This window comes from Neomonachus schauinslandi, chromosome 3 (assembly GCF_002201575.2).
Source record: "Neomonachus schauinslandi chromosome 3, ASM220157v2, whole genome shotgun sequence".
NCBI classification, from domain to species: domain Eukaryota; kingdom Metazoa; phylum Chordata; class Mammalia; order Carnivora; family Phocidae; genus Neomonachus; species Neomonachus schauinslandi.
In genome coordinates, this window is record NC_058405.1 from 84,114,979 (window position 1) to 84,127,303 (window position 12,325).

The 12,325-nt window shown below is 42.5% G+C and overlaps 1 protein-coding gene across 1 annotated transcript in view; it reads left to right on the forward strand.

The window, feature by feature from the left end:
* Positions 1-250: 250 nt before the first annotated feature.
* AMMECR1L (AMMECR1 like) overlaps positions 251-12,325 on the forward strand; it is a 20,752-nt gene continuing 8,677 nt past the window's right edge. Inside the window, 3 exon segments of the mRNA XM_021695841.2 lie at positions 251-263; positions 635-744; positions 9,538-9,982. Of these exon segments, the coding sequence (XP_021551516.1) occupies positions 9,576-9,982 (407 nt within the window). The 5' untranslated portion in view covers positions 251-263; positions 635-744; positions 9,538-9,575.

Sequence of the window (12,325 nt, forward strand, 5' to 3'; positions counted from 1 at the left end):
TGGAGTCTCCTGTTTACATCTTTGGGAATAGCTTAATACTCTACTACTGGGGGGGGGAGTTGTTGAAGAGATTATGAAGAGATTTATGCAAAATTAATAGTAAGGATGGATGACTCTTACCAACAATTATCATCTCCACCTGGGGTGACAAGATGGCCTGTCCTCAGGACCCTGGCATGCTGTCCAGTAATTCTTCAGCACCATCTTTGCAGAGGATTTGGGAATATGCTTGTATTCTGAAACCAGTGGAGAGCCTTGAAATGGTATATCTTGGCCTGAGAGCAAGTTCTGATCTAAATTAGTGGTGGAGGAAGTTTTAATGTGTGTCTCATGTTCAGGTTCAATAAAACCTTTGATCCTCAGTGTCCTCCCTTCTTGGTGATGACGCCAAGGATGAGGTGATTCAGTGCATGGGACTGCCATTGCTACCTTATATTTAGATTTTGAAATGTTTTGTAGTAGGGAGAGCCTGTTTCTAGCTGTTGTTTTCTTTCTTTCTTTCTTTCTTTCTTTCTTTCTTTCTTTCTTTCTTTTCTAGAAATTGCTTGATGAAGTTGTAATTTTTCAGAAACCGTATCTCACCTCTGGACTGCCTTGATTTTGTTCATTCACTGCACTTGCATTTCTGTCTTAGGTACAGGAAGAAGGAATGGAATCAGAAGGAAGAAAGTTCATTTCAGAGACAAAATAACTCTCCTCCTCTGTTATAGCTGTTCCCCTGGCAATACAAACTATCTGCTTTCAGTGAGTATTACCTTGGACATATTTAGAATGTTTAGGATTTGTTGCTGTTACTGGTTTTAGCCCTGTGCTAGGACATTAGGGTGTAGGTTTACTTTTTCACTTGTATTTTTCTGCTTCCTTGAGAAGGTCCTAATGTTCTAATGTTGATGGAGTTCCTTCTACTTGCTCTCTTAAAGTAATTTAAATACGTAAAGACAAGTTTATTTTCCATAATCCCATTAGATAGTAGTGTAGTATTACACTTATCCTTTATGTTTTTAGTACATAAGGTCTGGCTCCCGCCCCTTCCCAAATTACTCATTTTTAAGACAACCAAAGATCAAACTCTAAGGTTAATGCAGTTCCTGATCAAGGTCAGTTATTGGGTCTCTTCCATGTGGTTATAATCTTCAGAGATTTTTGGAACATTTCGCCCTAAATCTGCTATAGTGATACTGTTTTCTGGAAAAATTTTTATTACAGCTGCGTCCCCTTGAGCTTATTGTGGTATGCTAACACTTGTAAGATAGTGTTTTTCACAGTGCTTCACATCTTATTGGAGCCTCACAATCCCTCTGTGAAGGAGAACAGGGGACAGATATTTTCGTTTTACAAATGAAAGAACCAAGGCCCAGAAATATCTGGCACTTTGCCATAGATCACATAGTAAAGGGAGGGGACTCTAAAAACAAAACTTTTGATTTCTGTGTTTTTCTTTAAGCTAAGTTGAAAGAATATATAGTTCTGTGCATTTTTGTAAATCTGTAAATTTTAAAAGCAGTTATATAGGTAGATCTGTATTTTGCGGGGATCACTTCTCAGCCTAAGATCAAGTGTATTTTGCAGGGAAATTTTTCAAAGTGTGTGTTTGGATATGTGTATGTTTGTAATGTTGAGGTTTCAAAAATATAAAAGTGATTATTTGAAATGATTACCAGTATGTTTGTGGGTTTTTCATCTGACTATTTCTTGGAATAGTTACATAAGTAGGCCAGAATTATAGTTCAGGTGCCATTTCCTTACTCATGCAACATAATTATTAAATTGAATTTCAGTTCAGTTCTCTATCAACGAAGGAAACAACAACCCATTCCCTTCTGTATAAAGCTTGATTTGAACAGACATTTGGACACTACGTAATAACAAAAAAAAGCAGAGACTCCTTTTTTCTTTGCCTCTTTCCTACCTCCCAGATCTATTTGTTAGAAGGTCATGCTCCCCAATAAGTTGTTTTGAGGCTTATCTTCAAAAGGTGAATCTAGATTTTGTTTTTTCATCTCCAGGCTTTTCTAGCTATTTTAATCTGGTTATTGTTTGAAATCTAACTACTTTGACACAGAGGTTCCATTAGTATATATCAAGATTTCTACAATAATAACATACTTAGTTTCATCTCATTTTAGTGTATGTAAGCTTAAGAGAGGACTCCGGTAGAATAGAAGTGTGGACAACTCAGACAGCCCAGTATTCATTCTTTATATTTTCTGGCATCTCACAGTGGATGATTTATTAGAAGCCATTACCCTGCAAAGAGGAAAAGCATCAAGGTCATTAGAGTAATAATTTCACTTTAATAATATGATCTTTTAGACTACAAGGTAGTTCTTAATAGAATTTTATTATGAGGGCATTTATTTTTCTAGAAATTGTAAGAATTTTAAGCTATGTTATTTTTATAATGTACCCTTCCATAGTGGTAGTATTAATAATAGCAGACACTTTAATAAATAATAGTTATGTGCCAAAGAAATGCTAGATGCTTTTCATGTCTTACTCATTGAATGGTCACAAATAATCCTCTGTGGTATAGGGAGCCTAAGTCCATAGAGATGTGACAACCTGCCTGAGTTTGCGTAGCCAGTACATGACAAGTCAGAGTTAGAATTTGAGCCTAGACTATAATCCCAGAGCCTAGGCTCTGTCCTCTGATGATGGGAGCTGCTCTGTGAAGATGTCAGTGAACTTGAGTGTGAAAGGGACCCTCAGCAAGGGAGGAAGGCCATCCTGCCCAGCCAGCCAGATCCATCAGGGTGTGTTCATATCTTCCCCTCAATACTGGTCTCTACATCTTCTTTATAAACATCAGCAGTTTATGAGATATCATTTGTATTAACTCCTGAAATAATAAATTCCCAGGCAAATAATATTCCAGTGCGTAGCTCTTAAAGCACGCCATCATTCAAAAAAAATTTCTCAAGTACAGTTTAGAAGCTGGGTATGGCCTGTCAAAGGAAAGCCTTGAGCCAGTCTAAAGTTAAATACCACCCAGGGCTAAGTCCAGGACTGACCAGTGACTGGTGTGTTTTAGCAAAGAAAGCAGCTATAAGCATAAATCAAACCAAGAAGTTAAGGGATATTTGATCTAATTTTTAGAATGAATTGGCCACATTGGCTATCCATTTAGCCATGAATTAAACCATTCCTTGGTTTGGGCTGAATAGAGTTGACATTGTCGATAAGAACACATACTTGTAATTCAGTTGCCTTCAACTTCTAACACATTGCACAGTCGGCACCTCACAGTAGAACCAAAGATCTAAAGATTAGTTTGTGCCACAAGCATTCTTTTTAAAAAAGACAAACTTCAGTGAAATTACTAGGAAATCTTGGGTGCCTGGGTGGCTCAGTTGGTTAAGCGACTGCCTTTGGCTCAGGTCATGATCCTGGAGTCCCAGGATCGAGTCCCGCATCGGGCTCCCTGCTCAGCAGGGAGTCTGCTTCTCCCTCTGACCCTCCCCCCTCTCATGTGCTCTCTCTCTCTCTCTCAAATAAATAAATAAAATCTTTAAAAAAAAAAAAAAGAAAGTACTAGGAGATCTGTAAATAAGATTGTTGGCATGTATGCTATATGCAGGGCACTGTGTTAGGTGTTGTGAAAAGAAACAATGCCACCCAGCCTCTGCGAGTAAAGGTAGTGAGTTCAGTGCTGTCTGGAGTTGAGGTGGCATGGTAAGCCACCCAGCCCAGAGCAACAGAGCGCTGCTCAGCTTCCCCATAGAGGGAGGTAGAGTTACCATCTTTTGTTGTGGACCCTAATGAAGGTCAAGACACCTTGACTGTTGCATGTCAGGTAAAGGGTGTGGTGCCTTTTTCAACAATAAACATGCTTCACTATACTTGACATGTTAGGTTAGGAGGTCCTGAGGAAGAGGTAAAAACTGTGATTCCTGTTACTTCTCCAGCTTTTGTGGAAATAAAGATGTTGTCTCCCTCTGGTGGAAATCCAGTTTTAACTTGTTCATTCTCATTGATTGGTCTAAAGTGGATAGGCGGTAGGAAAATGAGATCAGTGCTGCTGGCTTTTAAAGTGGCCCTCAGAGGCGCCTGGGTGGCTCAGGGGGTTAAGTGTCTGACTCTTGATTTAGGTTCAAGTCATGATCTCGGGGTCCTGGGATGGAGCCCCATGTCAGGCTCCGTGCTGAGCATGGAGTCTGCTTGTCCCTCTCCCTTGCTCCTCCCCCTGCATGTATGCACGCGCTCTCTCTCTCAAATAAATAAAATCTTAAAAAAAAAAAATGGCCCTGGGGCACCTGGGTGGCTCAGTCGTCAAGCGTCTGCCTTCGGCTTAGGTCATGATCCCAGGGTCCTGGGATCGAGCCCCGCATTGGGCTCCTTGCTCTGCGGGAAGCCTGCTTCTCCCTCTCCCACTCCCCCTGCTTGTGTTCCCTCTCTTGCGCTGTGTCTCTCTCTGTCAAATAAATAAAATCTTAAAAAAAAAAAAGTGGCCCTTGGGGCACCTGGGTGGCTCAGTTGGTTAAGCACCTGCCTTGGGCTCGGGTCATGATCCTGGGGTCCTGGGATTGAGCCCTGCATTGGGCTCCTTGCTGAGCAGGGAGCCTGCTTCTCCCTCTCCCTCTGCCTGCCACTCCCCCTGCTTGTGCCCTCGCTCTCTGTGTCAAATAAATAAAATCTTAAAAAAAAAAAAATGGTCCTTGAGTTTAGCTTTGAAAGAGTAAACCAGCTGAAGACTTGGAAGGGTCTCACTGATATATGTATTTATAAAGGTGGTTGATGAATTGAGCACTGTCTGGAATTGAGGTGGCATGGTAAGCCACCCAGCCCAGAGCAACAGAGCACTGCTCAGCTTCCCCACAGAGGAAGGAAGAGTTTTTATACCCGATTCCAATTATTTCCGATGAACTAACTTCATAGTATCCATTCAGGAACTCCTGTATCAAAGTACCATTGTTGATAGTTTTCACGAGGTTTGGGAGAAGGGTGAGAACAAATGCACACACAGTTTTAGAAAAGGTGGAGTATGTCATTAGGAGTAATTTGTTTTTAGCTGGTTAGTCTGTTGTATTGAAATGCTATTCTGAGGTCTCGTAGGCTGTACTCTCAGAAGCCCAGCTGTTGGAGAAACCAGGGTCTCTTTGGTCATTGGAAGGCAGTCCTGGGAGCTGAGTTGGGGACTGCTTAGTTGTGGTGAGAGGGCCCACTTTTTTTTTAAGATTTTATTTATTTATTTGACAGTGCAAGAGAGTACAAGCAGGAGGAGCAGTAGAGGGAGTGGGAGAAGCAGGCTCCCCGCTGAGCAGGGAGCCCAAGGTGGGGCTCGATCCCAGGACCCTGAGGATCATGACCTGAGCCAAAGGCAGATGCTTAACCATCTGAGCCACCCAGGCGCCCCTGTTGGAATAGGATTAAAAGAGTTTCAAAGAGAAAGTTGTTTTGTTGTTGATGTTTTAAGATTTTATTTATTTGTCAGAGCACAAGCAGGGGGAGCGGCAGGCAGAGGGAGAAGCAGGCTCCCCACTAGGCAAGGAGCCACATGCGGAACTCGATCCCAGGACCCCGGGATCATGACCTAAGACGAAGGCAGACACTTGACCAACTGAGCCACCCAGGCATCCCTCAAAGAGAAAGTTTTGATCAAATTGGTGGACAGGGTTGATACTCTAAATTAAAGTATTTACTCCCAGCACTCTTGTTTCCTTCACATTCTTCACCTGTAAGTCACTTATTTGCCTTAGGCCAACAGATAAGTAAAATATTGGCCCCCTTAAAAACGTGTCTTCATCGGGGCGCCTGGGTGGCTCAGTTGGTTAAGCAACTGCCTTCGGCTCAGGTCATGATCCTGGAGTCCCTGGATCGAGTCCCGCATCGGGCTCCCTGCTCGGCAGGGAGCCTGCTTCTCCCTCTGACCCTCCCCCCGCTCATGTACTCGCTCTCTCTCATTCTCTCTGTCTCAAATAAATAAATAAAATCTTTCAAAAACAAAAACAAAAACAAAAAAAAAAGTGTCTTCATAATAATTCAGTAGGAGGGGAGATAGAGTGAGTAGGTAGGCTATAGTTGAAATAAGATTGGCCGTATGTAAAAATTAATTAAAACTGGTTCTTGGGTCCATTATACTATATGACTTTATGTTTGAAATTTTTATAGATTTAAATTTAGGGAACAAATTTTTGAAGAAATACCTTATAACTTTGATGCAAGAAGTCTCTAACTCCGCCTTTGGTCATTAATTGAGAATATTGATTGAATTGTTTGCTTAGTGGCCTCCAGAGAAATGCTTGGGCCTAAGGAGCCACAGGATTTGGGTTGGTTCTATTGATTTCAAATCATAATTTAGGAGTGTGTGGGGAATTGTTAAATGTAATCACTTGGTATCTCTTGTGATCATGCTCCACTGCAGATCAGTGCCGTATGTGGTGCCTAGGCAGAATTTTCACCTGCCTTGGCATGGTTTGAAAATCCTTTCTGTTGCTCCATTGTGGGGTGTTTCACCAGTCAGGTAGCTGATGATACCTGCTAAGGAACACCTGAGTTGCCATCTCATGACATGTAGCTTTTCCTTCAGGTATGCTTTGGTGTAAGGAGAGTGAGGAAACATTTCTTTTTTTTTTTAACTGTTGTGTTTCATCCCTTCTCTTTGCTGCTTTGAACTTTGGTGCTTTCTGGAGACCTGTTAAAACTCCAGCTCTCCAGAGATAGTCCTGCTTCATTCAACAACATGTGTCAAGAGGCCAGTGACATCCTCTGCGGACTCAAATGACAGTGGCAGGGGCACTGATTATGTTCAGGGTCTGGCTTGAGATGTTGGCTTTGGGCATAGGTCGTTTTTTTAGGCCATTTTATTTTACTATGTTTTATTTATTTATTTATTTATTTTAATTTTTTTAGTAATCTCTATACCCAACTTGGGGCTTGAACTCAGAACCCTGAGATCAAGACTTGCATATTCTTCCAACTGAGCCAGCCAGTGCCCCTCCCGCTCCATTTTTGTTGGCAAGATTCTGTGAACTATTAGGTTAGTTTTTAGTATACCTTGAATGTAATTTTTTTTTATCATGCCCTTAGGAAATGACTGAATCCAGTGGATATTTTTTTTAAAGATTTTATTTATTTATTTGACAGATAGCAAGAGCAGGAACACAAGCAGGAGGAGAGGGAGAAGCAGGCTTCCCACCAAGCCAGGAGCCCGACGTGGGACTCGATCCCAGGACCCTGAGATCATGACCTGAGCCACAGGCAGACACTTAACGACTGAGCCACCCAGGCGCCCTCCAATGGATATTATTGGCAGGCCTCATCTTCTCTGTGGCTTGGTGGAAGGACCCAGGCCTTGGAGTCTGACAGATAGACTGTGGTCCAAACCCTAACTCTGCCACTTAGTGGCAGTGTGATTTTGGCCAAGTTATATTGCTTATTAAGCCCAAGGTTCCTCCTCTGTAAAATGATAGTAACATCGCCTGCCTTGCTGAATGGTTTTGAGGATTCAGTGTAATGTTTAAAGTGTACCTGTTCAGAGCAAGCACTGATCTAAGTGCTAAGTGCCTAGCGGAGTCCTGGCCTTCTGGGATTTCCATCCTAATGGGGCAGTTGAACAAGAACCCACGTGATAAGAGCAGCTAGATATATTGCCACCTACTACATACCAGGCAGTGTTTCAAGCACTTTATGCATATTAAACTAATTTAATTCTCCTAAAACCCCATGAGGCAAGTAAGAAGTACTATTGTTATTCTCATACTGAAGAAACTGAATCATGGAGAGTTTGATCCCAGAGGAACCAGAATTTGAACACTCCATTTGGCTCTGGAGCCAGCATTTTTAACCAAGATGTTCTCCCTCCTCTAACAACATAAACAAGAAAGACAACATCCACACTCAGAAACAAACTTGTCATTGGGGGTTTTATTGTATTAAGTACCTAAGGCTTTCTCAAAAAGAAGCCTGTGTCAAGCCAGACATTGAAGTGTACAAGCTATTATCCCTCAGCTACAAGCAACTTTCATCTCACTGAGAGTTGCCCTAAATACAAAAATGTGTATTTTGTTATGGATAAGCATATATCAAGAACATAAACAGGGTGTGTGGGTGGCTCAGCTGGTTAAGCGTCTGCCTTTGGCTCAGGTCGTGATCCCAAGGTCCTGGGATCGAGCCCTGCATCAGGCTCCCTGCTCAGCAGAGCCTGCTTCTCCCTCTCCCACTCCCCCCTGCTTTTGTTCCCTCTCTTGCTGTGTCTCTCTCTGTCAAATAAATAAATAAAATCTTTTAAAAAACCTAAATAATACTTGTAAGTTTTTGTATTTCTTTCAGCCTAAAGTGACACCTTGTTTGTGTAGAAATAATGGCTTTGCAAATGGGTATGTAAATATCTAATTTGATTTAAAAGGTTGTAGAACTTACAACCAAAATACTGTATTATAGAGCAGTGTGTAAAAAGGCAAATTATGTTTAAAAAAATAAAAAGGCAATTATATGTTATATGTCCAAATCACAGGGAGATTTAAGTGTTCTTTTTTCAAGTCAGCAGAATTTTACAAACTTTGGTATTATTGACATTGAAATAACTAGGATCTATTTTCCTGATTCTGTTGAATCAGAGAAAGGCTCTTGGTTGTGTTATAACTGTCCATTTTTACCTCAGGCTGTTTAAGAAAAAAAATACGGTAAAAAAAAAAATTCCTTCCTTCCGTTCACATCATCCGATGGGATGTTCTGGTTTCCTGGCCCATCCGCTGCCACACGTTGTTAGGCTGAGTGGCTTTGCATGCATCTACCTTGCTGTGACAGGGCAGAAATGGCTGCCTCACAAAAGGCCTGTGAAGCTTGGGTCATTTGTGTGAATAAAGGTTCCTACTAGGTTGTAGCTTTTTTTGTGAATTGGGGTTTTGAAAGCAGAGAGAGATGTGTAGAAATTGGAGTGAGTTCAGAGAACTAAAGAAAATGAGCAAGGCATTGGAGAATGAGAGCTGTGAGGACAGAAAGGTGGGAGCTTTGTGTTGGAAGGTGTGCACTTTTCAGAATGGCAGCTAACTGCTTTTCGTATTCACTCAGGTCTAGGGCTGAAATCACACAAATTTAGGTTAGTGATGAGTAAAATGCTGAAAGGATGTGGTTAACAAGGAAAAGCTTGAAGTTTCCTCTGGGGCACTTTAAAAATACGGTGGTCTAATTTGGAGGCCATAAAAGGTAGAGACAGCAATGACGAGTCTGACAGGTCCAGTGCTATCTTGCAGTCTTGAAATGTCCTCGTGCAGCTCCACAGTGGCTGCCACCTGCCCTTCCTTCTGCCCTAAGGAGTCCTGGGCAAGAGGGGCTGCTCGTTGTCTGTGTCCGTCTGTGGTGATCATAAGGCTTTATGGAAAAGGAAAAATAGTTCTTCTTTAGGAAAAGGTTAGGAGTCCATAGTCTGGAGCTCAGGGTCTCTTCCAGTCATGCTGGTCTGCAGCCTTTTGTGACCCGGTGATCTGGATGAGAAAGAGAATTTGATGACTTTCCACGTAGACTCTTTCTTTTTGATTTTTGTCTTCTCCTTTTAACTAACCTTTTGAATTAATGCTTAACTGTTCTCTTTTTGGTCAGGGTTCTGCAGCATTCCAGACCTCCAGCACTGAATCAGGATGGGAAAAAGACGTTGTGTTCCTCCACTTGAGCCCAAGTTGGCAGCAGGCTGTTGTGGGGTCAAGAAGCCCAAGTTATCTGGAAGTGGAACGCACAGTCACGGGAACCAGTCCACAACTGTCCCCAGCTCTAGTTCAGGACCTCTTCAAAACCACCAGCATGTGGATGGCAGCAGTGGTCGGGAGAATGTGTCGGACTTAACTCTGGGACCTGGAAATTCTCCCATTACACGAATGAATCCCGCATCGGGAGCGCTGAGCCCTCTTCCCCGGCCCAATGGAACTGCCAACACCACCAAGAATCTGGTGGTGACTGCAGAGATGTGCTGCTACTGCTTTGACGTCCTCTACTGTCACCTCTATGGCTTCCCACAGCCACGACTTCCTAGATTCACCAATGACCCCTAGTGAGTAAATCGGTCAGGTGCAGGGGACAGTAAGAAAGGCATGATGACGTCTTTCTTGGGTTGTTCTCTTGAGAGGGTCTGACGCTTATAAAAAGCTTTAGCATCATTTGGGCAGAGGGTAATGAGAATAGGATGATGAGAAATGTCCAGACAATATGTAGAACAATATCTGGATTCAGTAAGAGGTCCAGGTTATACTTGGAGGAGGTCTGGGCTTGTTTTTAAGGTAATGTTGTAGAAATTAGGATTTTCTTCTTTTGGTTTGTTGGTTTATATTGCAGTGGGTAGGTGATTCACCCTCTTGAGTGGAGAGACCACACATAACATCATTGTGGACCCAGGTGTTGAAGTCCAAGTGAATTGGAAGTGTCTGAGGGCCAGGCTAGAGAGTAGGAGCGCATTTAGTGGGAGCTGTGATGCTCTAATGAGGGTCCCCTTGCTTTGTTCATCAGTAATCCCACATGGCTGCTCACACCCCACCAAGAATGGCAGAATCTGCTTTATTGTTTTTAGTTCAAGACTCTATTATTTGTCCCAAACTCTCTCAAGGTGTCAATGACTTAAAACAAGGAGTATGTATAAAGTGAAGTAATCCATGCCAGTGTTTTCTTCTTCCTCAGAATTGGAAGCAACTCTGAGCTGGCTTTTTTTCCTTTCTTCTTTCCTTCCTTTCTTCCTTATTTCCTTCCTTCTGGCTTTTTTTTTTTTTTCTTCCTTCCTGCTTTTATTTTCTTTTTTTAATTTAAATTTTAGATAACAGGGCGCCTGGGTGGCTCAGATGGTTGAGCGTCTGCCTTCGGCTCAGGTCATGATCTCAGGGTCCTGGGATCGAGTCCCGCATCGGGCTCCCTGCTCCTTGGGAGCCTGCTTCTCGCTCTGCCTCTCTCTCATGAATAAATAAATAAAATCTTAAGAAAAAAAAAAAAATTTAGGTAACATATAGTGCAATATTGGTTTCTGGAGTAAATTTAGTGATTCATCACTTAATACAACCCCAGTGCTCATCATAACAAGTGCCCTCCTTTTTCTTTCTTTTTTTTTTTTTTTAAAGATTTATTTATTTATTGGGGCGCCTGGGTGGCTTTAAGCGTCTGCCTTCGGCTCAGGTCATGATCCCAGGGTTCTGGGATCGAGCTCAGCATCGGGCTCCCTGCTCAGCAGGAAGCCTGCTTCTCCCTCTCCCACTCTGCCTGCTTGTGTTCCCTCTCTCACTCTCTCTCTCTCTCTCTGTCAAATAAATAAAATTTATTTTAAAATAAATAAAAAGTAAAAAAAGATTTATTTATTGTAGAGACAGCATGCAAGCAGGGGGGAGGGGCATAGGGAGAGGGAGAGAGAGAATCTCAAGCAGAGTCCCCACTGAGCACAGTCTGACTTGGGGATCAGTCTCACAACCGTGAGATCATGATCTGAGCCAAAACCAAGAGTCTGATGCTTAACCAACTGAGCCACCCAGGTGCCCCACAACTGCCCTCCTTAATACCCATCACCCATAGGGGCGCCTGTATGGCTTAGTCGGTTAAGTGTCTGCCTTCGGCTCAGGTCACGATCCCAGGGTCCCAGGATCCAGCCCTGCGTCGGGCTTCCTGCTCAGTGGGGGGCCGGCTTCTTCCTCTCCCTCTGCTGCTCCCCCTGAAAAAAATACCCATCACCCATTTAACACATTCTCCCACCCACCTCCTTCCATCAATCTTTAGTTTTCTATCATTAAGAGTCTCTTATAGCTTCTCTCTGTCCTTTTTTTCTTTTCCCCCTTCCCATATGTTCATCTGTTTTCTTAAATTCCACATATGAGTGAAATCATAAAGGTATTTGTTTTTCTCTGACTTATTTCACTTAGCATAATATACTCTAGCTCCACCCACTTCATTACAAATGGCAAGATTTCATTCTTTTTGATGGCTGAGTAATATTCCATTGTATATAATACATACCACAGCTTTATCCATTCGTTAGTCAGTGGACATTTGGGCTCTCTCCGTAGTTTGGCTGTTGTTGATAATTTTTTTTCTAAGATTTTATTTTTAAATAATCTCCATATGCAACTTGGGGCTGGAGCTCACAACCCTGAGATCAAGAGTCACAGTTCCACTGACCCATCCAGCCAGGTGCCCCTGGACTGGCTTTAAAAGAGCACTGAAGAGATGCTTTTGGAGCATTCATTGACCTAGGATCATTCATTCCTCAGCTGTTAGTGCCATGTTGGAGCAATGCATAGCCCTGCTGGCCAGGGAGTGGAGAGAATATGAAGAAAATGTCCTCACTTTTGGGAGACTTACCAAGTTAGCAAATCACACACACAGAGCTAAATAATGTGTATGGCACACTGTCTGGGCAGAAGTA